The sequence below is a fragment of the Saccopteryx leptura genome, chromosome X (genome assembly GCF_036850995.1).
Source record: "Saccopteryx leptura isolate mSacLep1 chromosome X, mSacLep1_pri_phased_curated, whole genome shotgun sequence".
NCBI lineage: Eukaryota > Metazoa > Chordata > Mammalia > Chiroptera > Emballonuridae > Saccopteryx > Saccopteryx leptura.
Window position 1 is genome coordinate 34,008,042 of NC_089516.1, and position 27,116 is coordinate 34,035,157.

General features: G+C 42.3%; 1 protein-coding gene across 1 annotated transcript in view; it reads right to left on the reverse strand.

The window, feature by feature from the left end:
- Window positions 1-27,116, reverse strand: part of MED14 (mediator complex subunit 14) — a 77,861-nt gene that overhangs the window by 33,077 nt on the left and 17,668 nt on the right. The window contains 9 exon segments of the mRNA XM_066357777.1: window positions 194-328; window positions 1,087-1,281; window positions 4,801-4,962; window positions 6,029-6,045; window positions 20,188-20,316; window positions 21,170-21,217; window positions 21,220-21,246; window positions 21,249-21,291; window positions 23,620-23,793. Coding sequence (XP_066213874.1) covers window positions 194-328; window positions 1,087-1,281; window positions 4,801-4,962; window positions 6,029-6,045; window positions 20,188-20,316; window positions 21,170-21,217; window positions 21,220-21,246; window positions 21,249-21,291; window positions 23,620-23,793 — 930 coding nt within the window.

The window sequence follows — 27,116 nt, forward strand, 5'->3', positions numbered from 1 at the left end:
AGTCTATGAAAGAATTAACCACCCTAATGTTATATGAAGATTATAGACCCAATGATCTATGTAGAGTTCGCTTATGCTCAGGGTGATTTCTGCCCTAGCAGTTTCTGAAATAATTCTCCTATTTTCACCAGTCCCCAAGTGTAAAAAGGTTGAAAACCACTGATTTAGAGTACCCAAATTTTCTAAAAATTACCTCTAACCGAAGTCCTACGAATGGCATATTTGTATCACACACAGCAACAAAGTGAGCTAGAATTTTATTGAAGGCACACATTTCTCCTGATTGTTTGGTTCTCTTAGATTCTACTGGACAGGAATCATCAGACAACTAAAATTTAAGTAAAGAACAGAGTAAAAACAATACATGTTATGCAATTAGTTAAGGCAGTTAAATTATTATAACAAAGATCAAGGTTAACAAAAAATCTTATTCATTCAACAAATATTTATTGAGCAAATGTTGGCCTAAACAAGAGAAATTTAGTAGTAAATATTGTGTATTTAATAAGCTCTCTTGTGGAAAATGGTGTATAGTTAATTATTAATTAAAAGAGAAGCATTTTTTTTGTATTTTTCTGAAGTTAGAAATGGGGAGGCAGTCAGACAAGACTCCCACATGCGCCTGACCAGGATCCACCCGGCACGCCCACCAGGGGGCGATGCTCTGACCATCTGGGGCGTTGCTCTGTTGCGACCAGAGCCATTCTAGCACCTGAGGCAGAGGCCACGGAGCCGTCCCCAGCACCCGGGCCAACTTTGCTCCAGTGGAGCCTTGGCTGCGGGAGGGGAAGAGAGAGACAGAGAGGAAGGAGAGGGGGAGGGGTGGAGAAGCAGATGGGCGCCTCTCCTGTGTGCCCTGGCCGGGAATCGAACCCGGAACTCCCGCATGCCAGGCCGACGCTCTACCACTGAGCCAACCGGCCAGGGCCAAAAGAGAAGCAATTTTAAGACAATGTACACAATTGATACTGAAACCTTATTGCTGCCTTGTTTCTTAAAAACCGTAATCTCTCCCATATTAAAAAGTTTAAGAATGCAACAAAGTTAATACACAAATTCTGTGCTCATTTCCACATGTGATCATACCTTGCGCTTGGTACTGGTTCTAGGCTGTTTCCCGGTTTTTATACGTAAAATCAATTCCTGGATGTTGTTCTTGAACTGCTGCAGCAGGAGTGCCACGACAGGGCTGTCTTCACATTCTACAGCGCTCATAGACATAAAGTAGTACTTGTCTGACAGCTGTGTGGGTTTATTGGGAACCTCTAACATCTCTACAACCTACAAAGGCCCAAATCAGAAATGAGACTCAGAAATAATAGGTGTTGGATGTGTCCCTCCTTATATCAAGTAGGGCTCAGAATTATAAATCTAATGTCTTTGTTCTTTAAACAAGGAAAAATCAATCGTGATGTCAGAAAAAGCATTCCTAGTAAATATATAATTTTCTAAAAGATTAGACTAAAGAACAATAAACTATAAACTATAGCAACCATAAACTATAGCAAATAGGACATTTAGACTATTCACATTAGGTGTTCTTCATATTCACATCTCAGCTTATAAATTGTAAAAATTTTATGCTTAAGTCCAGCAGGTCTACTATGGTTTTCTAAAATATTACCTATTTTAAGCCCTGGCTGGTTGGCTCAGTGGTAGAGCGTCGGCCTGGCGTGCAGGAGTCCTGGGTTCGATTCCCGGCCAGGGCACACAGGAAAAGCGCCCATCTGCTTCTCCACCCCTCCCCCTCTCCTTCCTCTCTGTCTCTCTCTTCCCCTCCCACAGCCGAGGCTCCATTGAAGCAAAGTTGGCCCGGGCACTGAGGATGGCTCTGTGGCCTCTGCCTCAGGCGCTAGAATGGCTCTGGTTGCAACAGAGCGACGCCCCGGATGGGCAGAGCATCGCCCCCTGGTGGGCATGCCAGGTGGATGCCGGTCGGGCGCATGCAGGAGTCTGTCTGACTGCCTCCCCGTTTCCAACTTCAGAAAAATACAAAAAAAAAAAAATTTAAATGTTACCTATTTTAAATTTCTCTGCTTTCTCCTTAACCATTAAAATATCCACTATTATGGCAGAGAAAAATGACAACTATCTCTCATACTTGGAAGCATATAAAAATAAACCCTGATTTTTCAAGTGAAAACTGTAGTTACTTGAGACAATAACAAGATTTAACATTAAAAGAGAGCTTACTATGCATTATGTACTGTCCTAACTACTTAACACATTTAATCCTCCTAATAACTCTGTGAAGTACAATTATCATCATTTTTCTGATAAGGAAACTGAGGCACAAGAAAGTTAGGTTACTTGCCCAAGGCCTCAGAGATAAGAAGTGATGGCCTCATGCTTTGATTCTGGAAGTTTGGCTCCAGAGACCTTGCTCTTACTCACTATACCAGCTTACTATTTTCAAGTTCTACCTGAAATTTAAGAAAAGTCTGCTAAATACTTTAGTAAGAATAATAAATGCCATTAGGCAAGGCTCTTGACCAACACACTTTCCTAGCTCTCATCCTACCCTTCCCGCACACACCGCCCAATACTCTCTTCAGAAATCTGGCCAACACCTAAGCATCACACTGATTCACCTGAGGAAATGGAAGGATTAGAAGTAAAATGGAGGGGGCGAAAGGGGGGGTAAATGGGAGGGTGAACACACAGTATGGTGTACAAAGATGTGTTATAGAATGTGGCACCTAAAAACTGTGTAACTACGTTAACCAGTGTCACGCCAATAAAATTCAATTAATAAAAAAGTAAATTGAACACTTCACCAAAGTACATATATGGATGGCAAATAAGCACATGCAAAGATATTCAACATCACCAGCCATGAGGGCAGTGTAAATTAAGACTACAATAAGATACCATTGCAAATGAGAATGCCTAATTAAAAATTACAGTATCAAGTGCTGACAGGAGTGTGGAGCAGCTGGAACGCTCGTGTGTTGCTGCCAGGAATGCAAAATGGTTCCGCCACACTGGGCGAGTTTGGCAGTTTCTTATAAAGCTAAATAAACACCATATGACCCAACTATCCTACTCCTACTTACTTATCCAAAAGAAATAAAACTTTAAGTCCACAAAGAAACCTGTATGCAAATGCTTATAGCAGTCTTACTGATAACTGCCCCACACTGGAAACAACCCTGACTGAAGTCTTTCAGCTGGAGACTGGTTAAACAAGCTGGGGCACAGCTATACACCATGGAACAGTCCTCAGCTATAAAAGCTGTGAACTATTACACATACAACAACGTGGATGAAAGTCAAAGGCATTATGCCAAGTAAAAGAAACTAAACTGAAAGCCAGAACTAGAGTCAGAATGGAGAGTGGGGGAAGGGATGTGATTACAGAGAAGCATGAGGGAATTTGGGGGTGGGGGGCGTGATGGCTCTGTTTTGTGTCCTGTTGAGCTGGAGGTTACAAAACTTTGTGTATTTATTAACACACAAGACATAAAAAAGTGAAATTTTTACTATACGTAAATTATATCTTAATAAATTTGAGAAAAGTGAAATGGCAGAAAGGCATCTCAAGGCAGCAAGCCTTTCCTGTTCTTAGTGTCCATGGTAGTAATTTTTCCACTTTCGTGAATATATCATCCTAAGTGAGAAATATGGAGAATGAAGAGTAACATACTCGATTTTGGTCTAAACCATGTGATACAAACTATTGTTTCATAATAAATCACTGGTCATTAAAACTAAAGCCTGGCTTTTTGTTGATACTGAATGAGGTCAGAAAATAATAAATTATACCCATTTTATTTTGTGTACAGCTGAGTTTAAGAGATATGTGTGTGTTCATAGATTTGACTATTGTGTATTCTGCAAATCATTTCAAATGTCGACCAAGCAGCTCACCGAGGACTGAAACAATAATCCTTTGTCACATGAGGATCTAGTTCCACAGCTGGTGTTTTAAAATTCAGAAAAAAGTGAAATTCACATCAATGAGGTTTATTAGTTTACATAAATAACCCTAACTTAAGATACACAGGCACCTTCTAAATATATCTTTTAAAAGTACAGCTCAAAAGCTTAAAAAAAATTCACTCTCAATACCTTCAACCAACAATCCTGGATTAAGTTTTTCAAACACCTTAGATTTTTAGTCAGAAATATCTACTTGGTGTACACAGAAATTTCTACAAACACGTAAATATATTTAGGGTGAATTCATATTTCAAATTTTTGCAAATTTTAACCAATTCAAAGACCTCAGAGGAAGTAACTGGAAAACACCTAGAAAGAGTGACAAAGGAGTAAGAAAGGATCTTACTATGCACTGAAAGATACATGCAGTCAATAAAGTGGATATACATGCCTTTTGATCAATTAAGGATGAGAAAATAAAGCTTCTTCACCCACCTTGTATTTAAGAGGCTGCATTATGCAAGTTAGCATTTCATTAAAACCAAACAAATTTATCTGACACCAAAACATCTCCAAACCTTCACAGTAGTTGCTTTCAAATTTTTTTCTTCTTATACAAAGATGATGCCTCATTCCCAGCAGAAATGAGACCTCACTATAGGAAAAATCCTAGGGTGTGGTTTGGGGGCATATTTTACAGTCCCCAACCCTGCCTGATTATTATATAATTTCTTAGAGACATAATTTTCCTTTTTCCCATCCCTACCATCATTCCCTCCTCTCTTGGGTTGAGAATAACCACACAAAAGTCAACTATCCAATAAAATACATTTGCAAATTAAATTAAACAATAAATCATTCAAGATACTGAAAGTATTATTGAACTCGATCACCCAAATCACCCCTTTGCATACTTACAATGTAGCATTGTGGAAGACCAGTAAGTTTAATGAACAGTTTATTCTTAGAAAGTTTTCCAATAGGATGAGTTGAATAATTAGACAGCTGCAATGGTTCAGTGCTTATTGTAGGCAGATGGTTTTTTTTTTTGTTTTTTCTTTTTTTGGTATTTTTCTGAAGCTGGAAACGGGGAGAGACAATCAGACAGACTCCCGCATGTGCCCGACCGGGATCCACCCGGCACGCCCACCAGGGGGCAATGCTCTGCCCACCAGGGGGCGATGCTCTGCCCCTCTGGGGCCTCGCTCTGCCGGGACCAGAGCCACTCTAGCACCTGGGGCAGCGCCAAGGAGCCATCCCCAGCGCCCGGGCCATCTTTGCTCCAATGGAGCCTTGGCTGCGGGAGGGGAAGAGAGAGACAGAGAGGAAGGAGGGGGGGTGGAGAAGCAAATGGGCGCTTCTCCTATGTGCCCTGGCCGGGAATCGAACCCGGGTCCCCCGCACGCCAGGCCGACGCTCTACCACTGAGCCAACAGGCCAGGGCCCAGATGTTTTATAGATGGTTTGAAACGCTGTTGTCCAAGCCAAAACCTTAATTTAAAAAAGAATCCACATCATAAAATCATAGAATTTTCTGATTAACAGTATGCTACTGATTTATAGATTACTGAAGACCACTAAAAAAAAACCCCAAAAGTTTAATTGAACTAGTAAAAGGACACATGACCATAATGATGAATCATTTGTCCAATTTTGTATTAGGTTGTTAGTTCTATTTCTTGTTTTAGGAGTTAAACTGCGATGTGAATGATTTTGACTAGTTATAAGGTAGAATTAACTAGTATTAAGAAAGAGAAACTACATCAACTTATTATAGGGGATGACAGATTTCCTAGGGTTTATAAGACAGTGCAAACTAATCTCAACATCCTTTATAAAATGCCTGAAGTATTTATAAAACAGAACAAACAATACATAAGTATGAAAGTACCTCATTTTATGGTATCATTGGAGATAGACTGTCCCAGTTTTGTACTGTGTATGTGAAGTGATGGATATACAAGCACATATCAGGTGCCAGTAGGTATTAATTACCTTCTTTCCCTCCTCTCTCTGTTAAGCCACCATATTTCACTTCAATACTTTCTAAAGTACTCCTTTAATATGATTATCTATCCTTAAGGCTAGGATACCACATAATATGTGAAAAAGGAATATGTGAAAAGAAGAGTTCATAAACTCTCACTGATCCACTGATTATGACTACAGAAAATAAGAATATGAAATTAGAAACTTTTCACGGTAACATAAAAATGCCACAACATCCAGCTCAAATCAGTAGGCCTGCCTTGCTGAACAGGGTACGGACCAGTTCGGTTGCTGTCACATTTGTATAGTGAGCTGCATATGGTAAAACTATACGAGTTGTGCAGTAAAACCAAGTTATACTATATGACATTAAATGTATAAAATCCAGAAAACATTTGTTTTCACTGAAAAACTTAAATTTAACTCTAACTTCAAAAGAACAACTGCTAGAACTTGTTACCAATGAAGGAATACCAATAGTTGCTTTATTTCAGATAAAAGTTAAAAACGAATATCCTGAACTTGCTAAAATTGCTTTTAAATCTCTACTTCTAGTCCTATCAATATACCTTTGTGAGATGGTATCTCTACGAATGTTATTAAAAGACAAACGAAACAGTTAAGGTATACATTATCTCCTATAATTAGTATTATCATCAAGCCAACCTAGGTTAGATAATTTTTTTTACAGAGACAGAGAGAAAGACAGAGAGAGGGATAGATAGGGACAGACAGACAGGAACGGAGAGAGATGAGAAGCATCAATCATCAGTTTTTCATTGTGACACCTTAGTTGTTCATTGATTGCTTTCTCATATGTGCCTTGACCGCGGGCCTTCAGCAGACCGAGTAACCCCTTGCTCGAGCCAGTGACCTTGGGTCCAAGCTGATGAGCTTTTTCTCAAACCAGATGATCCTGCGCTAAAGCTGGTGACCTCGGGGTCTCGAACCTGGGTCCTCTGCATCCCAGTCCAACTCTCTATCCACTGCGCCACAACCTGGTCAGGCTACATTAGATAAATTAACAAATATGCCTGGCCTGTGGTGGCACAGTGGATAGAGCCATCAACCTGGAATGTTGAGGTCACCGGTTCGAAACCTGGGCTTGCCTAGTCACGGCACATATGACAAGCAATCAATGAACAACTAAAGTGAAGCAACTACGAGTTGATACTTCTCACTGCCCCCTCCTCTGTAAAATCAATAAATTCTTTAAAAACTAGGGCCTGGCCAGTTGGCTCACTGGATAGGGTGCTGGCCCAGCATGCAAATGTCCTGGGGTTGATCTCCAGTCAGAACACACACAAGAAGCAACCATCGGCTTCTCTTCCCCTCCCTCTCCCCCATCTTTCTCTCTTCGCCTCCCACAGCCAGTGGCTGGACTGGTTCAAGAGTATCCTTGGGCACTGAGGATAGCTCAAGTGGTCCAAACTTCAGCCTCAGGCACTGAGGCACTGAGGATAGCTCGGTTGATTCAAGCATCAGCCCCAAACAGGGGTTGCCTGGTGGATCCCAGTCAGGGCACATGCGGTAGTCTGTCTCTCTATCTCTCCTCCTCTCACGTAAATAAATAAGTAGATAAATAATTAAGCTGTCACATCAAAAATTCTAAATATATCATAAATACAATATAAATATAAACTATAAATATATGTTATAAATACAAGTTTTCTTTTCAAAGCACATATGAAATTGTCATTTCACTCTTAATTTTTTATTTTGTTATGAGTGTGGAACAAAAAATTTGAGTATAAGAGTGCATTTTCTATATTAATTGCCAATATATGTACTTTCAATGAAAAACATGCATAGAGTTTGAATTCTTTTTTTCACACTGTTCTGATCATATTTATTGAAATATAATTTAAGTTTGTTAACACTAATAATAAAAAAAATTGGGGCTTATATTTTGTACATGTATTTTCATTTTTCTTTAAAATTTGTTTTCATTGCATATTATGAAAAAAAGTAATCACATGAACAGATGCTCAACATCATTAGTCATCATTAGGGAAACATAAATTAAAACTACATTCATGCCTGACCAGCGGTGGCGCAGTGAATAGAGCGTCGGACTAGGATGCGGAGGACCCAGGTTCGAGACCCCGAGGTCACCAGCTTGAGCGTGGGCTCATCTGGTTTCAGAAAAAGCTCACCAGCTTAGACCCAAGGTCACTGGCTCGAGCAAGGGGTTACTCGGTCTGCTGAAGGCCCACGGTCAAGGCACATATGAGAAAGCAATCAATGAACAACTAAGGTGTCACAATGAAAAACTGATGATTGATGCTTCTCATCTCTCTTCATTCCTGTCTGCCTGTCCCTATCTATCCCTCTCTCTGGCTCTGTCTCTGTAAAAAAACAAAACAAAACAAAAAACCAACATTCACTAGGATGGCTATAGTCAAAGACAGTAGCTACTGTTAGCAAGGATGTACAGAAATGAAAACTCTCAGACACTGCTGATGTGACTTGGAAACTAGTGTGGCAATTTCTTTAAAAAGTTAAACATGCCTTACCAGGCGGTGGCACAGTGGATACAGCGTCAGACTGGGATGCGGAAAACCCAGGTTCGAGACCCTGAGGTCGCCAGTTTGAGCGCAGGCTCATCTGGCTTAAGCAAAAAGCTCATCAGCTTGGACCCAAGGTCGCTGGCTCAAGCAAGAGGTCACTCGGTCTGCTGAAGGCCCACGGTCAAGGCACATATGAGAAAGCAATCAATAACAACTAAGGTGTTGCAATGCACAACGAAAAACTAATGATGATGCTTCTCTTTTTTTTTTTTTTTTTTTTGTATTTTTCTGAAGCTGGAAACGGGGAGAGACAGTCAGACTCCCGCATGCGCCGGACCGGGATCCACCCGGCACGCCCACCAGGGGCAACGCTCTGCCCACCAGGGGGCGATGCTCTGCCCCTCCGGGGCGTCGCTCTGCCGGGACCAGAGCCACTCTAGCACCTGGGGCAGAAGCCAAGGAGCCATCCCCAGCGCCCGGGCCATCTTTGCTTCAATGGAGCCTTGGCTGCGAGAGGGGAAGAGAGAGACAGAGAGGAAGGAGGGGGGGTGGAGAAGCAAATGGGCGCTTCTCCTATGTGCCCTGGCCGGGAATCGAACCCAGGTCCCCCGCACGCCAGGCCGACGCTCTACCGCTGAGCCAACCGGCCAGGGCCATGATGATGCTTCTCATCTCTCCATTCCTGTCTATCTGTCCCTGTCTATCCCTCTCTCTAACGCTCCCTCTGTCTCTGTAAAAAATATATATATATTGATTTATTAAACAAATGGTATCTGGCATAAGCAAGAGCTGTTGGCTGAAGATCAGCATGCTAAATGTCACTTAGAATTTTTAATGACACCAGAAAATGGTAATAATAGAATGCTGAGCAAAAAGCAAAATATAAAATGATTTCAAATAAAGGAAAAATAAAAAGAGCACTGCTACTGATTGAATTTTATCCCCCAGCCCCACCCCATAATTTAAATGTTGAAGTCCTAACTCTTAATATGATGGTATTCAGAGATAGCTCCTTCAGGTAATAATTAGGTTTGTTGGGGGCTTCATGATGGGATTAAGGCCCTTATAAGGAGTAGAGCAGGGGTAGGGAACCTATGGCTCATGAGCCAGATGTAGCTCTGTTGATGGCTGCATCTGGCTCGCAGACAAATCTTTAATAAAAAAAAATAACGTTAAAAATATAAAACATTCTCATGTATTACAATCCATTCATTTCCTACTCCTCATGTTCATGGTTGCGGGTGGCTGGAGCCAATCACAGCTGTCCTCCGGGACAACACCGAATTTATACTGGATAACGTGTAATGTACACGGGTCATTGTATGGCTCTCATGGAATTACATTTTAAAATATGTGGCGTTCATGGCTCTCTCAGCCAAAAAGGTTCCCGGCCCGTGGAGTAGAGGGTTTGCTCTCTCTCCCCCCCTGCCATGTGAGCACAGAGTGAGAAGGCCAACATCTACAAGCAGAAGAGCCCTGACCATAACCCGACCATGCTGGCAACCTGCTTTTAGACTCCCAACCTCCAGAACTGTGGTTTAAGTCACCCACTCTGGTTCTTTGCTATGGTAGTTGGACCTAAGACAGACATACATACCCTAAAATAATAATGATTGCCAAGAGTAACTATCTTTTGATGCTTCTCTCATTTTTACATAATTTAGGTTTTTTTGTTTAGGAGTATGTACTGCGTTAATGAAGGAAACAGTTAAATGTTTTAAAGAACAGACAACAATTGCCTGGTTGGTTTGGAACCACGGTTAAAAGGTAATTCATACATGTGTCACTCATCATTTAGCCATCATAAATGTGATGTGATTCAAAGTAATGTGGCCAGTTTTCCACGAGCTGTTCATAGAAAAATCTATCTTTACAGCCACACAATATAACTAGAAAACCTTTTATTTTCATCAATCTATCTAGCTTAATATTAATTTCAAATGGCAAATGTGTTAATATATGCAAGAGCAATGTTTCATTAGCAATACCAAAACACTAAGATCCTAGTGTTTCATCATTTCAGAACGCCAACTCAGTAACAGAACACATAAGAAATCCAGCTTTAATTTCTACTGTATTTAAGCCAGAAAAAACAAACAAATATCTTTTCCTCCAGAATTCTGTGCCCCAAAGTATCTTAGATGTTTAAATGGTCATTCAGCCATGAAGGACATGAGACTCTCTTGTAGCTATCTCTGTATCACCCAGCTATTTATCAGCGATAAAATAGTTAATCCAAAAAAACATCAGCCATCCACAGTTTTACTTTTACATAAGAGAAACAACATGAATGTACTTCATATTGGAAAGTTTAACTTCTGGTCCAAGAAAATCCCAAGTACAGTTAAAATGGGCCCCGAGGAACAGATGTCAGTGAGTTATGCCACTCTTCTCAGTATCTAATGGCAGAAAATCTTAACTTTGCTTTTATTAAAAATGTTTCCTTATGCTGAATGACTATATCATTATTAACTTACCAAGTCCAGCATCAATTGGAACATTCCAGAATGCAAATCTACAAAAATGTGGAGACACTCTGAACTACCACAGGGCTCCAAGCTGAGAACAACAAGAGCTGAAGTGCAGTCTCTAGGGAAGCTGAACAGTTAAGAATTAAAAATTAGGCCCTGGCCGGTTGGCTCAGTGGTAGAGTGTCGGTCTGGCGTGCAGGAGTCCGGGGTTCGATTCCTGGCCAGGGCACACAGGAGAGGTGCCCATCTGCTTCTCCACCCCTCCCCCTCTCCTTCCTCTCTGTCTCTCTCTTCCCCTCCCGCAGCCGAGGCTCCATTGGAGCAAAAGATGGCCCGGGTGCTGGGGATGGCTCCTTGGCCTCTGCCCCAGGTGCTAGAGTGGCTCTGGTCACGACAGAGCGATGCCCCAGATGGGCAGAGCATCTCCCCCTGGTGGGCGTGCCGGGTGGATCCCGTCGGGCGCATGCGGTAGTCTGTCTGACTGCCTCCCTGTTTCCAGCTTCAGAAAAATACAAAAAAAAAAAATTAAAAATTATATTTATATCTGAGTATTTCTTTTAAAAAGTATTTCTCAGTGACTAGAAACAAACTATTGAACAATCATGGCTGTTGGAAGGAAAACATGATTTTTGCAAAACTGGAATAGTACTACTAGGTCAATCAGTAGCTCAAAAAGAAGAATGTAATCTTCAAGGGAATCTGCAACAAACACGCCTGCCATAAACACTACAGCAAAAATTCCAAGATGCTTTATAAAAGGATAAAATAGCTAGGGAAAATTTAACCTCATCTGTGAGCTGGGTTCTAATTTTACTTTCACTCAGTAATTACTAAGAAGTTAATTTTTAAAGACTGCCTCTTTGATATGGGAAGAAAATCAGTTGTTTGGTAAATCAAATAAGTTTCATCTATGACCTATGACCTCCATATTCTCAATACCAGTCTTCATAAATAAAAGTTTTCTGGCAATTAGGGCCCATGTGTTTAAAAATAAAAACACTTGAGAACTATTCAACATTATTGATTATACAGAAAAAAAAAATTTTCATTATTTATATACCCCATTTCCAAGTTACAGATAAAATAAGAACATAAGTAACTACCATACAAAAATTCCCAAAGCTGCCAATATACTTGTTCTAGAGTTCACAGTATGTCCACCAGGCCCAATTAATGTTTCCTTTACTCCCACAAGTTGACATAACAATAAGTAAAGGAGCAAAGCACCGAAGGCACGCCATGCTGATCAGACTGGGGAGTTGTAAAAGAAATATGCTCTTTGGGTTACCCCAGTCCTCTAGCTACAGCACAGAAGGCGGGCAGTGAGGAGAGCGGAAACGTAGTCCCTTTCATCAGGTGGGGCTTCTCTGTGCTCCTTTGTTAAATAAGGACATCTTCCTGTCCATCCCATGGGTCCTTGGGAGGAAGAAATGACAAGTTTGTAAAGGTGATTTAAAAAGCAAAGTGCTTAACAGTCTACGTTATCTGTACTCCTTTATGAATCAAAGAGACAAACCAAAACCTCATACTATGAATTTGCAATAATTAAAATGAGTGAAGTACCATTGGTACTATCCAAATCATCAATAAAGCAAAGAAACTGAAGGAGACATATTTGTCAGATGAAAATAAACTGCTTTCATGTATATCTGATACGTATTTGTATACAAATGTTTAACATGAAGATCTAGAACTCTCACCTGATAACGAAAAACAGAACAAAAAACAGAAAAGGCACAATCAGGAATTTCTTTCACCATATTTTACAATTCAGAGCAGTGTCACAAATTAGTTCATGTTTTGCTGAAGTGACTATGTTAACATAATAAAAAGTACTTACAGATTTGAAGCAGGGTTCCTGATTTTAAAAACTTATCAGTACTGTTATAATTCCTAATGGGCTAGGGATGTATGTATTCCTTAAAGCAAAAACAATTTTTTTTCTTAAGTTGGAAACGGGGAGACAGTCAGACAGACTCCCGCATGTGCCCAACCGGGATCCACCCGGCACGCCCACCAGGGGGCGACGCTCTGCCCACCAGGGGGCGATGCTCTGCCCCTCTGGGGCGTCACTCTGTTGCGACCAGAGCCACTCTAGCGCCTGAGGCAGAGGCCATAGAGCCAAAGCAAAAATATTTTTAAAGTGTAGCAACGGAGAAAGCCTAATTCTGACAATTAGAATAACAATTACAATTTCAATCTAACTATAAAAATTGAGTATTCTTGAAAAGATAGGGCATCAGAGTAGAATATACAACACAGACCAAAAGATAGAAAATACTTTGATAGAGATCTCTGAACATATTTCATGACCACCAATGTCTAGAAAATAAAATATATAAGGCCGTACGCATTTAAAGGTAACAGGTGTTAAGGTAATCAAGAAATGGAGAAACTTATGAGTTAACTATAGAAGGGAAAATTAAAGGCTGTGCAAGATGACAGGACTATACACTACTTTTTTCTGCAGCAGGAACATGTACATAGCTCCTCTTATTTTTCCCTATCTATTTATTAAGGACAACATGAGGAATACACAATAGACAGTAATATAAAGTGTGAAGACTGAAGACAAGCAACTAGACACAATTAGGAAGGGCTGTGTGTGGTTCACAGCTTCTGAACTGACCTCAGTACCCTAATTCCAGTGCTGACAAAGCACAACCCAAGGAGAGCACCCCACCTTCCAAGAGTCAGGCAACGCTGCAAGAGGGCCACATGGCAAATGCCCTTCAGTGCCCTGCACTGCCTTTCATGGAATTTCTCTCCTAAGTCCTGCCTCCTTTCCCGAGTCTTTTCCTACCCCCACTTCCCACCCTTAAGAAACCACATACTGCCACCTGAGCTCTACAGCGCCTGCTGCCTGTGCATTCTCCTAGCTATCCCTTGAAATGCTCCATTTTCCAAGCTACTCATGTCCTCTGTCTATTCCAGTGAGGAGCTGGAAGAAAAGCTAGGTGATCGAGGGTGACTGCAATAACAGCCCGTGGGCCTAGTCAAGTATCTGACTACAGCATTCTTTCCCATCACAAAGATAAAGTAACACTACCTGAACAGTATAAACGCATGAACACAAATTTAAAAAACAAATTAAAGCATATGTGCTAAAATGCTGGGTCAGCAATCCCTTTCCGATGATCAAGTCCTCATTTCCAGAACTGTTCTGGTTAAAGCAGAACTGAGAGGCCCAACCCCAAATGCCAGCACTTCCCACCCCAACCCTCCCCTCCCCTCCCCTCCCCTCCAAAACATAGATGCAAAGCACCTTTCCCTAACAGAGAACTCTACAGAAACCAGGAACTGAAAACCACTGCAGTAGCACACTTCCACCAGTTAGAAATCTAGGAAGAGCCTAGACATCCTTTAATTAAAGACAAGGAGAACAGGGCTCAAAAAGTGTGACTTATCCAAGACCACGCAGCTGAACTCAGATCTTCTGGCCACTCAAGCAGTAACATCTCTACAAAATGCGGCTACAGAAAAATCTTCGCAACTTGTACAAACAGCACACAAAACTTCCTGCATAAACACATGCTTAGAGTCTATTTTTCAAAGTAACTTAAATATTCTCCTGAGCGGCCCTGGCTGGTTGGCTCGGCGGTAGAGCGTCGGCCTGGCGTGCAGGGGACCCGGGTTCGATTCCCGGCCAGGGCACATAGGAGAGGCGCCCATTTGATTCTCCACCCCCCCCTCCTTCCTCTCTGTCTCTCTCTTCCCCTCCCGCAGCCAGGGCTCCATTGGAGCAAGGATGGCCCGGGCGCTGGGGATGGCTGCTTGGCTTCTGCCCCAGGCACTAGAGTGGCTCTGGTCACGGCGGAGCGACGCCCCGGAGGGGCAGAGCATCGCCCCCTGGTGGGCGTGCCGGGTGGATCCCGGTCGGGCGCATGCGGGAGTCTGTCTGACTGTCTCTCCCCGCTTCAGAGAAATACAAAAAAAAAAAAAAAAAAAATTAAATATTCTCCTGAGCAATCATACTAAGTTGTTTTTTTAAGTTATTAAGGTTTATTTACAGATGATACTAAAGTAAACCAGAGTCCATCACAAGATCATAAACACCCATTTTCTACAATCCCAACAAATTTTAGAATTTCATTATTTTGAAGAATTGGAAATAAGGAAAATTAGAAAAATTAAGATAGCACAGTGGATAGAGCAGCGGACTGGGATGTGGAAGACCCAGGTTCGAGACCCCGAGGTTGCCAGCTTGAGCGCGGGCTCATCTGGTTTGAGCAAAAGCTCATCAGCTTGGACCCAAGGTCGCTGTCTCAAGCAAGGGGTCACTCGTTCTGCTGTAGCCCCACAGTCAAGGCACATATAAGAAAAGCAATCAATGAACAACTAAGGTCTTGCAATGAAAAACTGATGATTGATGCTTCTAATCTCTCTCCGTTCCTGTCTGTCTGTCCCTGTCTATCCCTCTCTCTGACTCTCACTCTGTCTCTGTAAAAAAAAAAAAAGAAACACTATGAGAGGCCCTGGCCAGGTAGCTCAGTTAGTTGGAATATGTCCCGATGTGCTGGGGTTGCAGGTTTGATCCCTGGTCAGGGCACATGTGGAATACAACCAGTGAATCGGTATCTCTCTCTCTGTCTCTAAAATCAATAAATGGATTAAAAAAAACCCACTTCATACCCACCAGAATGGCTAGAAACAAAAACACAGACAGTAGGTGTTGGTGAGGATGTGGAGAAACTGTAAACCTCACATGCTACTAGTGAGATTAAAAAGAGGTGTTAGACATGTCAAACGGTAAAACAGTTAGTTGCCATATGATCCAGCCATTCCATTCGTAGGTACATATACGTCCAAGAGAAATGAAAACGTAGATGCACACAAAAACGTGTACACTTATTCATCATAGGCAAAAAAGTGGAAACTAACCCCATCAAGCCAGATGAGCCCGTGCTCAAGTTAGCAACCTCGGGTCTCGAACCTGGGTCCTCCCCATCCCAGTCCAACACTCTATCCACTGCACCACCACCTAGTCAGGCATTCCTCTCCATCTTTAGCTTGGCTTAGACCCTCTTTTTCCCCCCTCTATTCTTTCACCTTCCTTGGAAATACTGTATTTTAAAGATAAATTTATCTTCCTAACTCCATCTTTTCTTACTTCATCAAAGCTGTTCTAACCCAGTGTGACTGATCAATCCATACCTAAGAAGCTGCTTTGTTAAGAATAATGGCTTGGGCCCTGGCCGGTTGGCTCAGTGGTAGAGCATCGGCCTGGCATGCAGGAGTCCTGGGTTCAATTCCAGGCCAGGGCACACAGGAGAAGCGCCCATCCGCTTCTCCACCCCTACCCCTCTCCTTCCTCTCTGTCTCTCTCTTCCCCTCCCGCAGCCAAGGCTCCATTGGAGCAAAGATGGCCCGGGCGCTGGGGATGGCTCCTTGGCCTCTGCCCCAGGCGCTAGAGTGGCTCTGGATGCAACAGAGCGAAGCCCCAGAGGGGCAGGACATCGCCCCCTGATGGGCATGCCGGGTGGATCTCGGTCGGCAGGTCGGCACATGCGGGAGTCTGTCGTCTGTCTGACTGCCTCCCTGTTTCCAGCTTCGAAAAAATGCAAAAAAAAAAAAAAAGAATAATGGCTTGGGCGGGGGGGGGGGGGGGGGTGCTCCCTGACTAAGAAAGGCTGAAGGGCGGCACCGCTGCTACCAGCACTGAGACTTCATTCACATTTCCATGGCACCTCACCTACATCATCTCACTGACCTGCTCCCTGGAGGCACTAGGCAGCCACGGCCAAATCACTGGGGTAGGGACAGTAAATATGCTCACTGTGCTACTGCAAAAATGGAGTCCTAGAATCAAAGTGCTTACTTTCTAAAAGATTGTCCCCCAAACCTCTGAATCTACTAGGAAATTAGATGATTTTTCACTATGTGGGTATATCTGTATTTCTTATTTTGGACTGCGTTAATGTATTAACAATTCAAAACTACGTTTTAAAAGACAAAGCATAAGTTCTGCTTCAATGAGGCACATTTTATAGCTATATTATAAATATGTGCAAGTCTGCCTTACTCTCGAGAAAAACTAAAAGAAAACAGATTCATACTAAAATGTTAAAATAGCTTCCATTTCAATAGGGAAGAGAGTATAAAGGAGGGTCAATACAAATACATTTTAAAAATAAGGCCAAGCTAGGCCCTGGCCGGTTGGCTCAGCGGTAGAGCGTCGGCCTGGCGTGCGGGGGACCCGGGTTCGATTCCCGGCCAGGGCACATAGGAGAAGCGCCCATTTGCTTCTCCACCCCCCCTCCTTCCTCTCTGTCTCTCTCTTCCCCTCCCGCAGCCAAGGCTCCATTGGAGCAAAGATGGCCCGGGCGCTGGGGATGGCTCCTTGGCCTCTGCCCCAGGCGCTAGAGTGGCTCTGGTCGGCAGAGCGACGCCCCCGGAGGGGCAGAGCATCGCCCCCTGGTGGGCAGAGCTTCGCCCCTGGTGGCCAGAGCTTCGCCCCTGGTGGGCGTGCCGGGTGGATCCCGGTCGGGCGCATGCGGGAGTCTGTCTGACTGTCTCTTCCCGTTTCCAGCTTCAGAAAATAAATTAAAAAAAAAAAATAAGGCCAAGCTAAATAAAAAGAAAAGAAAGGGAAAGTTAGGACAAGCTTGGTAGATCACAAGTTAAAATACAAAAATGTCTAGCCTCCACAACAAAACCAGTATATCAGGAAAGAAGTTATATTAAGACAGACCCTTCAGAAAATAAGAATACTAATTTAAACAAAAGAAACAGAAACGCCTATTTAAAAGAACTTACAGTTTTCATTGGCATTGAAGCCTCTAAGAATGGCCTTCAGTTCCTGGAGCTTCTGATGAGCCCATGCACGGACGCTGTCAATCAGGAGTTTTTCTATTGCTAAGTGATCGATCTGCACAGAACAACAGAATCATATATGCTATTTAAACATTTTTACTTTAAAAGCCTGAGTAGATTATAGTGCTTCAAAATACTTCCTTTTAGAATTATACAGATTAAGTGCAAACTTAAACTTAAAAAAATAAATATTGGTATTGGTAGCTTAAAGACTCTAGATAACATTTTGGTAAGTATAGATCAAGATACTATATATGTAGCAGTTATAATAGAGATTAAATGACAGACCTTAAAAACAAAATGATCTGATTGAAATTATAAAATATAAAAGAACATCTTTAAAATTATAATAATATTAGATTTTTAAAAATAACAAATGTAGAAGCATAACAACCATTTAAAACAAGTTTCATAAAGGATTTTAGGAACATTAGGTATTTTTAAAAATTTGTACTAAAAGTTTAAGAATAAGTGGTTAAGTCATATTTTATTCATTTAATTAAACCAATATTAAAATATATTGAGATCAACTACCTTCATGGCTCTTTCTACTAATTTGGAGTCAGAAGCTGGCAGAGGAGGATCATGAACAATCTGTAAAGGCTTAGAGACATCATTCTCATCGATTTTAATTGTAACTTTGTGAACAGATGCCGTCCCTGTTTTCCTCCCAAGAACCTGTTGACTAAAAAGAAAAAATACACAATTTTTTTAACAAAACTGTTAACTTTTGGAATGAAATAGAGGCGAGCTATTGTGTACCTTGGCCAAAGCCCAAAACATTGCAGGCCCACACGGTGTGTGGAAGGAATCCATTAATACAGAGAAGACAGCCATTCTGTAATCAAATACAGTATCTGATTTACTGTATTGAAAACAAAACAAAACAGCCCCACCTGACTGGAAGTGGCGCAGTGGATAGAGCGTTGACCTGGGATGCTGAGGTCTCAAGTTCTAAACTCTGAAGTAGCCAGCTTGAGTGTGGGCTCATCTGTTTTGAGTGCAGGCTCGCCAGCTTGAGCGCTGGGTCACCAGCTTGAGCCCAAAGGTCACTGGCTAGGCTTGAGCCCCCCCAGTCAAGGCACATAAGCGAAGCAATCAATGAACAACAAATTCATTGAGAAGTGACTCAACTATGAGTTGATGCTTCTCATCTCCCTTCCACCCAATGAAGAGAGGGGGAGGAACCAGCCCCAGCTGGGTGGGACAGTGGCTAAAGCGTCAACCCAGCATACCAGAGATGGCAGATTCAATCCCTGGTCAGGGCATGTATGAGAAGCAATCAATGAGTACATAACTAAATGAAATGAGTTGATGCTTCTCTCCCTCACCCTCAAATCAATGAAACAACAACAACAAAAAACCCCATAGACACAGAATTTAAAAATAAGCCCTGGCCGGTTGGCTCAGTGGTAAAGCATCGTCCTGGCATGTGTATGTCCCAGGTCTGATTCTGGGTCAAGGCACACAGGAGAAGCAACCATTTGTTTCTCCACCCATCCTCCTCTCTCTTCTCCTCCCACAGTCCCAGCTCGATTGGTTGGAGCACATTGGCCAGGGCGCTGAGAATGGCTCCTCCACCTCAGGCACTAAAAATAGCTCAGTTGCGAGCATGACCCCAGATGGGGGTTGCCAGGTGGACCCCGGTCGGGGTGCATGCACAAGTCTGTCTATCTCCCCTCCTCTCACTTGGGAAAAGAAGAAAAATAGTAAAATAAAACATATGCACACAAATAAAAATCCCAAAACAAAACAACCTATTACCTCTGATTTCTTTAAAGAAAATGGGAATCAAGCAAAATTCAAACAGGGAACCAAGGACTGTAAACAGCTCAATACTAAATTTTCCCCAAGCCCTGGCCGGTTGGCTCAGCAGTAGAGCGTCGGCCTGGCGTGCAGGAGTCTCGGGTTCGATTCCCAGCCAGGACACACAGGAGAGGCGCCCATTTGCTTCTCCACCCCTCCCCCTCTCCTTCCTCTCTGTCTCTCTTCCCTTCCCGCAGCGAGGCTCCATTGGAGCAGAGATGGCCCGGGCACTGGGGATGGCTCTGTGGCCTCTGCCTCAGGCACTAGAATGGCTCTGGATGCAACAGAGCGACGCCCCAGAGGGGCAGAGCATCGCCCCCTGGTGGGCGTGCCGGGTGGATCCCGGTCGGGCGCATGTGGGAGTCTGTCTGACTGTCTCTCCCCGTTTCCAGCTTCAGAAAAATACAAAAAAAAAACCCCCAAAAAACAAAAAAAACCCCATCAAATATTTAAATCAATGCTTATGATTTAAATCCATATTTATTATTTACCTCTGTTTTTGGGTTTTTTTGGTGAGCCATTCCATTTATTTAAGTCTCGCACCGGCGTACGAGCAAACGGGCAGGGAAGACGGCTTCCCTCTCACTCAGAGCTCCCAAAGCCCTGATGCAGTCTCCGGTTCCACAACCCGGAAAATCTTCTCCAGGTCCTCCCGGAATCAAAGACCCCACCAGCCTCAGTGGAGCTCCCAAAGCTTCAGTTCCACATCTGCCTACCTCCTGTTTTCTTATCCTCTACTAAAATTTCTAGCTTGAGAAGACACCACGGAACATCAGGATCATCTCCCATTACAGTCAAGGTGCCTTCAAATTCTCCTTCAACTAGAAACTTCACCAGGCCATTTGCTTTTAGAAGAAGAAGAAGAAGTCTACTTTGATTAAAAAAAAAATAAGCAGCTTTTTGCTAACCTAAAACTTACAGTCTTGCTTATAAGAAATTTTAAATAGGCTGAACGTTTTGTTTTTTTTTTCATAAATGTTCAAACAATTCAGTGGTTTCTGCATAAGCAGTAGCCAAGTTCCAGGTCATTAAAAAACCAAAGACAACTCTTCTAACATCAACAAACAGTATTTTCTTGAGTCTCAACTCTAGGACTGTTGGAATCCATGGGAGTCCGAAAGACCAGAGTAACAGGCTTTATTGAAAGGAAGAAAGGAACCCTGCCGGGCACTTCTCCCGGGGAGAAGAGCGCTGGTTACAGACTAGGGGCGAGTTATGTAGTGTTTGGGAGAGCCTGAGGGGGTACTGAGGCAAAAGTCCTGGTATGTCCGGAATGCTCCTCCTTGGGGGGCTTCGAGCATGTGGGTGTTGAATCAAAAGTCCCGGTGTGTCCGGAGCCCCTTCTTGGGGCGGCTCATCAGCTTTTTGGAATTCCTCTGTCTCAGGGCGATAGTCCAGTAAGGGTGAGGTCTGACAGATAAGCGGAACATCAGGAGGGCAGTTTGGAATACACATATCTATCAAGGACTTGTCTCTCCTCCAGCCCCAGGTAATCTCACCCGCTCGCCAGCTTCAAATACCAGCACCGTATTTCCAGGTAATAGAGATATGATAGGGCTGACAAGTTACAGATTCAAACACCACCAGAATTATAGATCAAAACTTCACAGTATTTCATTTCTTTGAATAAAATCCCAAAAGCCTTTCAAAGACATTCTAACAAGTCAATTCTTAAGAAAATAACCTTCAGGTACATACCAACTGTGAGATTTGCTAAGTGAGGAGGAAGATCTGTGGTTACAAGCTAAGAATCTCGTGCAGCTGGTGAAGTGTAGCTGTTTCTCAATTTTGGTAATTAGGTCTGGAGGAATAATTTTATCCTTCAAAAAAATATAAGTGATGCCTGACCTGTGGTGGTGCAGTGGATAAAGTGTCGACCTGGAAATGCTGAGGTTGCCGGTTAAAACCCTGCGCTTGCCTGGTCAAGGCACATATGGGAGTTGATGCTTCCAGCTCCTCCCCCCCTTCTCTCTCTCTGTCTCTCTCCTCTCTAAAATGAATTAAAAAAATAAAAAAAATTTAAGTGATTTGAAAATAATGCACAAAGAGGCATAATTTTTAGTTGTGCCTATCTTAACACAGCTTTTTCTTACTTAACCCAAGAGAATTTCACACTCATTTCTACAGTCTACATCCAATAATAATGACCTTTACTATCATGCATTAGAGTGCCAAATGATTCCACCAATCACCCAGCTAAGATGGTCATACAACATGATCTTCTTCATGCTCTATTTATGAAACCAACTTAATGTCACCAGATGACTTCCACCACTTTTTTTTGTGTGTATGACAGAGACAGAGACAGAGAGAGACAGAGAGGGACAGGTAGGGACATACAGACAGGAAGGGAGAGAGATGAGAAGCATCAATTCTTCGTTGCGGCACCTTAGTTGTTCACTGACTGCTTTCTCATATTGCCTCAATGAGGGGGATACTACAGCAGAGCAAGTGACCCCTTGCTAAAGCCAGCGACCTTGGGCTCATGCTGGTGAGCTTTGCTCAAAGCAGATGAGCCTGCACTCAAGCTGACGACCTCGGGGTTTCGAACTGTTGTAAAGTAATTAAATTCACAAATTTGCAGGTGTTTGTAGAGGCATGTAGTCCAAATAAGTTTTTGAAAATTTTTATTAAAGAAGGAAATTTATTAAATATGCCGGCTGCATATGGCTGACACAGGGCAACAGACCCAAATTGTGTAGCCCCGAATATAGCCCTGAGGCTATATTCCTGATTACACATAGGTTGGTGGGAACAGGAGGGGGGGGACATGACATAATTATTATTAAGTTTATATTTGTTTATAGGATTTATAAAAAACATTTTTATATATTAAAACTTATAAGGTAACACAATAGTGAAAAATATTTTTCATATTAGAAGATATTCCCAAATTTTTTAGTGTTCATTTGTCATCCCTTTGTCTAGAGGTATATACATTAATCACACATGTTCAGGATGGGAGGGGGAGCTTACATGGTGTCACGGGATCAGTGTTTGGGAATGGCCCACTAAAGAAAGAAAGAAGGGAGAGGAAAGGGCCTGCTCAATCCTCCCTTTCCCTGCACCTGGCTAGCTATTCACCCCTCCTCCCACAGGTATGGGGAAGGTCAGGGAATCCAAGTCTCCTTCCTCTTCTGCATTTACAACACAATGCTATTGGCCATCTTAGTTTTGATGCTAATCAAATAAGCATAGAAATCACACCCACAAAATCTTTCTGCACGCCTAGCCCAAATTAATAAAATGTCCTTTAACTGTCCTAAAATATTAATATTAATTCTGTAGCTTTTGGCACTTTACAACAGAATGTGAGTCCTCCACGTCCCAATCCCTCGTTCTATCCACTGCATCCCCACCTGGTGAGGCTTCCACCACTTCTTAAAAGTATAAAATATAATAATACCAAGGCAGTAAAAAAACTACCACAATAAAAATTTAAAAACACTTCCCAGAAGCAACTAGCATGCAGTTATTTTCATATCTAAAATAGATGTAAGTAACATTTACACATCTGTTCACCCTCACCAAAAAAAAAAATATATTTTTTCACCCATTGTGATAGCTACTCACATTCTGACCTCAATTTATTTTTAAAAAGCAAAACACAATTTTTACAGAGGAAAACAAAAACTACATGAAATACGTTTTAAAAATATAACAGGTTGGCCCTGGCCGGTTGGCTCAGTGGTAGAGTGTTGGCCTGGCGTGCAGAAGTCCCGGGTTCGATTCCCAGCCAGGGCACACAGGAGAAGCGCCCATCTGCTTCTCCACCCCTCCCCCTCTCCTTCCTCTCTGTCTCTCTTTTCCCCTCCCGCAGCGAGGCTCCATTGGAGCAAAGATGGCCCGGGCGCTGGGGATGGCTCCTTGGCCTCTGCCCCAGGCGCTAGAATGGCTCTGGTCGCAACAGAGCGTCGCCCCCTGGTGGGCGTGCCGGGTGGATCCCAGTCAGGCGCATGCGGGAGTCTGTCTGACTGTCTCTCCCCGTTTCCAGCTTCAGAAAAATACAAAAAAAATTTTTAAAAATTAAAAAAAAATTAAAAAATAAAAATATAACAGGTTTTGCTAGTCTTCTTAATAATATAGTAGATCCAATGCTAAATCCTTCAACTTTTAAGAACAGGGTGGGTGGGGGAGAATGTACTCACCCTAACGTAAATTAGGAGCCACGGGTAAGACCCAGTAGTCAGCACATCAATGGCATATGGGATGGCAAAACTAGGTAGGCGTGCATGGACTAGAGCATCTCTAGCTAATGAGGCCAGGCGATCAGCAGTGTCCACAAGCAAGATGGCTTGTTGATCTAAAAAGCTTGAGATCATCTTTAAAGCAAAGGGTAAAGAAATGTATTAATGCTTTCCTGAAAACTAGCTACTTTTTATTTCAAATATCAGGTTTACTTCAAAGTAAATTTCAAGGGGAATTAATACAGGTGTTCTACATTGCAAAATATTTCTTCAAAATATTTCCCAGTAATTTGAAGAAATAATTTAAAAAGAATAATTTTCTATCAATTAAGTAAAAGGTTTTTCAATTCGTTTCTACATCCTTAACATTCATATACATAATATCACAAGTTAGAAAAAAAACAAATAAAATAAAATGCTTTTGACTACTCTTACAGACTTCTAGAGCTGCTTCGTGACAAGAAGACAATTCTGAGATGTCCTAAGTTAAATTGCAGCAGGCTAGAGGGTGGAAGGAAGAGAAAAAAGGGTTAATCAGTTAACTGCAGTGCAAATCCAACAAAAGACAGCTCAGATTCCCTAGTAAATGTTGGATTAAATTAACTTCCACGTGGCTATTCCCTGAGATTATTTAAAAAGAGAGAAGAGCTAGGAACCAATGAACCCCAGGAGTCTCTACTTCAGGGGTCTCCAAATTTTTTACACAGGGGGCCAGTTCACTGTCCCTCAGACCATTGGAGGGCCAGACTATAAAAAAAACTATGAACAAATCCCTATGCACACTGCACATATCTTATTTTAAAGTAAAAAAACAAAACAGGAACAAATAAACAAATACAATATTTAAAATAAAGAACAAGTAAATTTAAATCAATAAACTGACCAGTATTTCAATGGGAACTACAACCTGCTTTTGGCTAATGAGATGGTCAATGTCTGGTTCCATATTTGTCACTGCCAGATGTAACAAGTGATGTGACGTGCTTCCGGAGCCGTGAGGCGTGCATCCTACGTCACTGGAAGTAGTACTGTATGTGAGCGATGCCATGCTTTGCGTCTCTCACTGACCACCAATGAAAGAGGTACCCCTTCTGGAAGTGCGGAGGGGGCCGGATAAATGGCCTCAGGGGGCCGCAGTTTGGGGACCCCTGCTCTACTTTATACATGAGCTTTAAGGAGTCTGCTGCGCCTGTGCCCATGTCCTAGAACTAGCCCTGCTTCACCTTCTCCCAACCCCCTTTGTCTATAGCTAAGGTAAATCCTTTCAGAATCGCTTCCCCCACGCCCACCATCTTCCCTGGTGTATGAAAACTCTCGTAAAACTCATGTTATCTTTCCTACCTAATCATGCTGCTGGTAGTTTAGACTCTATGCCCATAGACGGGTCTTTTTTTGCTAGCAATAGCCTAATAAACCCTTTCTTTTAAAAATTTCATTTAAAATTTTTGTTTAACAGCTGCCAAGAAGTATGGACTCCTGAACCCAGACTGCCTTGGTCTCAATTTAACTCTGAAATCTACTAATCCTATAATCTTGAGTAAATTTCATAAGTCCCCTGTGCCTCAGTTTTTTCAACTGTAAAATGGAGATGATTTCCAACTTCATAAAGTGGTTCTGAGGATTAAGATTTAGTGCATATGAAGCCTTTGGAACAGTGCCTAGAATATACAAAACAATCAACATTGCCCGTTATGAGATCTAGGTCAATTTCATGCCTAATACAGAGATCCTCCCCATCAGTTCCCTATTCAGCGCATTTCACAAGAACGCCTGAATTAGCTGAGCTCATCACAGAGGTGAAATCTACTTCCTTGAATCTTTTATCTTCTACTTCTATTCTAGAACAATAATTAGTCTCTCCTGCCCTTCAAACGGGGGGGGGGGGGGGAGCGCAACCCACTTTCAAGCTAAACATTCCCTATCACTTCAATTAGTCTTCACTTCTTCAAATTCCTGACTCACTATCCTTGTTGCACTGCCTGGAAATGCTTCTGTACCAGCGGCCAACTTAAAATACGGTATCCAGAATTACGGTAATACCACATCATGTACACACAATGCCCTACATTTTCTCAGCATTTCCACACTCATTTTACCACCTGATTCTCACAAGTCCAGGAAATAGATAAACCAGATAATTACCATCTAATTACCATTAGAGATAAGAAAGTTGAGGCCTAGGCAAAGACCCTTGCCCAAAGAAAATCAATAATCAGAGAAGCTGGAACCAAAAAATGTTTCTTCTAACTCTTCATTAGACCAGCAAAGCCCAGTGTAAGTGCTACCTTCTATGACTAGTGAAAGGGACCAAAGTTCAGCCACCCCAAAATATACTTTTTGAGGTATTTAAGCTGGTCACTTGTAAGAAACACAAGACTCAGAAAGAACCTAACCCTCCTCCTTACCTGCCTAAAGGAATCCAGAGAAAAAGCTGTTAAACGAGGAAGCAGCACCTTAGATTAGCATCATAATATAAACTAAAAGTGACAGACAGGGAAAAATCCAGCAAAGCCTGTCTGTAGGACTCCCCTGTGTCCCATTGTTTCTGGTGGCCCAGCAAGAATGTTGACCACACGCCAGCTTTCTGCCTACCTGTAAACTGCCTGCTTTCTCTTTGAAATACCAGGCCCTGCCTCCCTCTCCTTAAGTCCAAATGCCATATAAGTCTCAAATGCCCAGTGAGTCGTTGAGTATCATATTCTTCTGGAATCTCCATATGTACATATGTAATAAATTTGAGCATTTTCCCCTATTAATCTATCTCATGCTAATTTGATTAAGCAAAGGAAAAAAAACCTATAGACACAGACAACAGTGTGGAAATCGCAAAAGGAGGGTAGAGGGGGGAGAGATGGTGATGGAGGGACACTTGGCCTGGGGTGGAGAACACACATACAATATACAGAGATGATGCTGAGGTCGCCGGTTCGAATCCCTGGGCTTGCCTGGTCAAGGCACATATAGGAGTTGATGCTTCCAGCTCCTCCCCACCTTCTCTCTCTGTCTCTCTCCTCTCTCTGTCTCTCTCCCTTTCTCTCTCCTCTCTAAAATGAATAAAATTAAAAAAAGGGACACAATATACAGAGATGTATTATAGAATTGTGTACCTGAAACCTGTCTAAAAAGAAATCTAAAAAAAGAAAAAATTGATTAGCTTAATCAGAAGAATTTAGAAAGATGGAAGGAACCTGTTTTTGTGCCCCCACAACAGTAAAATGGATTTCTATCAATGCCACTTTAAGGTATTTTTCCCCACCGAGGAAGAAGGAAGGGACCGGAGCCACGAAATGTGGAATAATAAAAGGCTTTATTGAGTACAGAGCGCATCCCACCCAACAAGGTCTCCTAGTCCCAGGGACAGAGGCTAGGGAAGTCGCATAGGGTGACCCGTGTGGGGGATATTTAAAGGTCCCTAGGGTGGTCGAGCTAATATGACATGGTGAAATCTCACTGGCTGA